Source organism: Tiliqua scincoides, chromosome 1, assembly GCF_035046505.1.
Source record: "Tiliqua scincoides isolate rTilSci1 chromosome 1, rTilSci1.hap2, whole genome shotgun sequence".
NCBI classification, from domain to species: domain Eukaryota; kingdom Metazoa; phylum Chordata; class Lepidosauria; order Squamata; family Scincidae; genus Tiliqua; species Tiliqua scincoides.
In genome coordinates this window covers 119,256,845-119,258,983 of record NC_089821.1, presented here as the reverse complement: position 1 = coordinate 119,258,983, position 2,139 = coordinate 119,256,845, and the positions used below count along the sequence as shown (strand labels likewise).

Genomic DNA, 2,139 nt, shown 5'->3' with positions numbered 1-2,139 from the left:
ATGCAGCCACAATGCAGCCCCAAGGTAAGGGAACAAATGTTTCCTTACCTTGAGGAGGTTTCCATGACTGCCCTACCACCACCACAGGACGCAGTGCATGGCCCATTAGCACAGCTGCATCAGTGTTGGAAAGTTGGATAGGGCCCCAATAGTTGGAACAAGTGATGGCACATATAGCACCACGGTCTTAAAGGTACTTTGACTGATACTCACTGAACCCTCTACAGTAAAAGCAATAAGTAACTTGGTAAAAAGACTTTCAAGTAGTGCAAAGCTGAAATGAGTATGTGTTGTAAATGTGTCCTTCCCCTGGTGATCCACTCCCCCATTTTGCTGATTTTTTTTTTTCCAGAGAAGGTATGGAAGTTTGAAAATGTCTCACCTCCCCATTTTCTGTTCTTCCTCCAGTATTCTTTTTTACAGCTCCATCCTATGCATGGTTACTCAGAAGTCACTGTGTTCACCGGGGCTTACTTCCAGGATAGAGTATATAGGACTGTTTAGAACAGCATGATAAGCTGATTTGAGTTTTTTAGTCACATATACAGACTGTTAGAGTTGCAACCCTTTGTCTGGTAAAGAGTTGTATGGAACCTTGGATGAGCAGGCACACAAAACAGCATACACCAGCAGAGTTCTTTGAATGCAGTGGCTATATTTCAGAGCAAGGGTTATCACAGGTAGAGTAATCAGTAAACAGTTCTAGTCAGCACGATAAGCAGTCAGTCCATAAACAACAAATCCAAATCAGTTTTCCAAGATACACAGTCAAAGTTCATTCCATGGTCAGTAACAACATGTATATACTCACATCCAGCCTCCCAAGTTACTGGCAGCAGTTCAGTAGTCTCCTACTACACTCCTACTGCTGCACTGGAAGCTCAACAGACCAAACATTAAGTAGTTGGAGTGGCCAATCAGTGTAGACTATGCCACACCCAGGGTGAGGCAGTCACAAGTGTTTGCTGATCCTGCTGACTCCAGCAATCTGCACCTGTTCCTGAACCACCTAGTTGGCTGGGCTTCTGTCTTACCCAGAACACAGACCTGACATCCTCCTCCTTGGTTCAGGACGGTTTATCCTGCTCAGACCCTTAGCCCCAGCATCAAACAGTTTTCTTGATGCTTAATTGTGGATTGCATTTTTGTTAGTGCGTCCGCCACGTTTTGGCTGGACTCGCAGTAGGTCAGGGGGATAAGACCATCAGAAACACATTGCTTTACGTTATGGAAGCGCACATCAGTGTATTTCGATCTCTCCCTTACGCCAGGTGTCGTTGCCATCTGTATGGCTGCCTGATTGTCTTCCATCACGTTAATGGGTTTTGGCACTTGTATGCCAAGATCCATTAGCAGTTGGTTGTGCCAAATAAGCTCGGTGCACATTAGACTCAGTGCAGCAAATTCCAATTCACATGTTGACAAAGACATGTCTTTGTTTCACAGTTTTCCACCCGATTAAGGCTCCAGCTAGAAACAGTGCCATTCCCGAGGTAGATTGCCTAGTTTCAGTGTCTGCGGCAAAGCTTGCATCTACATATGCGGTGAGTCTCAGATCACCCTTAGGTTCTAGATACAAGGACATGTCTATTGTCTGTTTCAGGTACCTTAATATATGCTTTGCTGCTAGCCAATGTCTCTGTGTGGGTTGGTTCGATGCTCTGGCTAACAAATTGCACACCATAGCGATGTCAGGCCTCGTCCATTGGCTAAGGTACATCAGACTCCCCAGTAATGACTTGTACATTGTGGTATCGAACATGGGACTGGGTGTATTATCTTTATCAAAATCAGTCACCATAGGAGTCTTCACCCCATTACATTGCTCCATGTTGAATTTCCTTAGCAATAGGGCTATTTTTTCTCTTTGCGAGATCTTATAGCCGTTAGACACCTCTGTAATTTCCACCCCAACATATTTGCGTATCTTACCCATGTCCCGTAATGTAAACCTTTTTTTCAATACCTCAACTAGTTCATTTGCTTGTTCTGTCGTTTTACACAGTATAGCTAAATCATCCACGAAACATAGTACTATGCATTTTTGCTGGCCTATACCCCTGGTAAACACACATGGGTCAGCTATACCTTGGTGGAAACCTTCGTCTTTCAGTGTCTTAGAAAGGCATTGGTTCCATT

General features: G+C 44.2%; 1 protein-coding gene across 1 annotated transcript; it reads right to left on the bottom strand.

Moving 5' to 3' along the window:
- Positions 1-1,411: 1,411 nt before the first annotated feature.
- LOC136645504 (uncharacterized) lies at positions 1,412-1,936 on the bottom strand. The gene has a single exon (XM_066621772.1). The coding sequence runs from the start codon at positions 1,934-1,936 to the stop codon at positions 1,412-1,414; it is 525 nt and encodes a 174-aa protein (XP_066477869.1).
- Between the last annotated feature and the right edge of the window lie 203 nt (positions 1,937-2,139).

Excerpts from the sequence above, each read along its gene's own strand:
- LOC136645504 (XM_066621772.1), bottom strand. The coding sequence starts at position 1,936 with ATGGGTAAGATACGCAAATATGTTGGGGTGGAAATTACAGAGGTGTCT.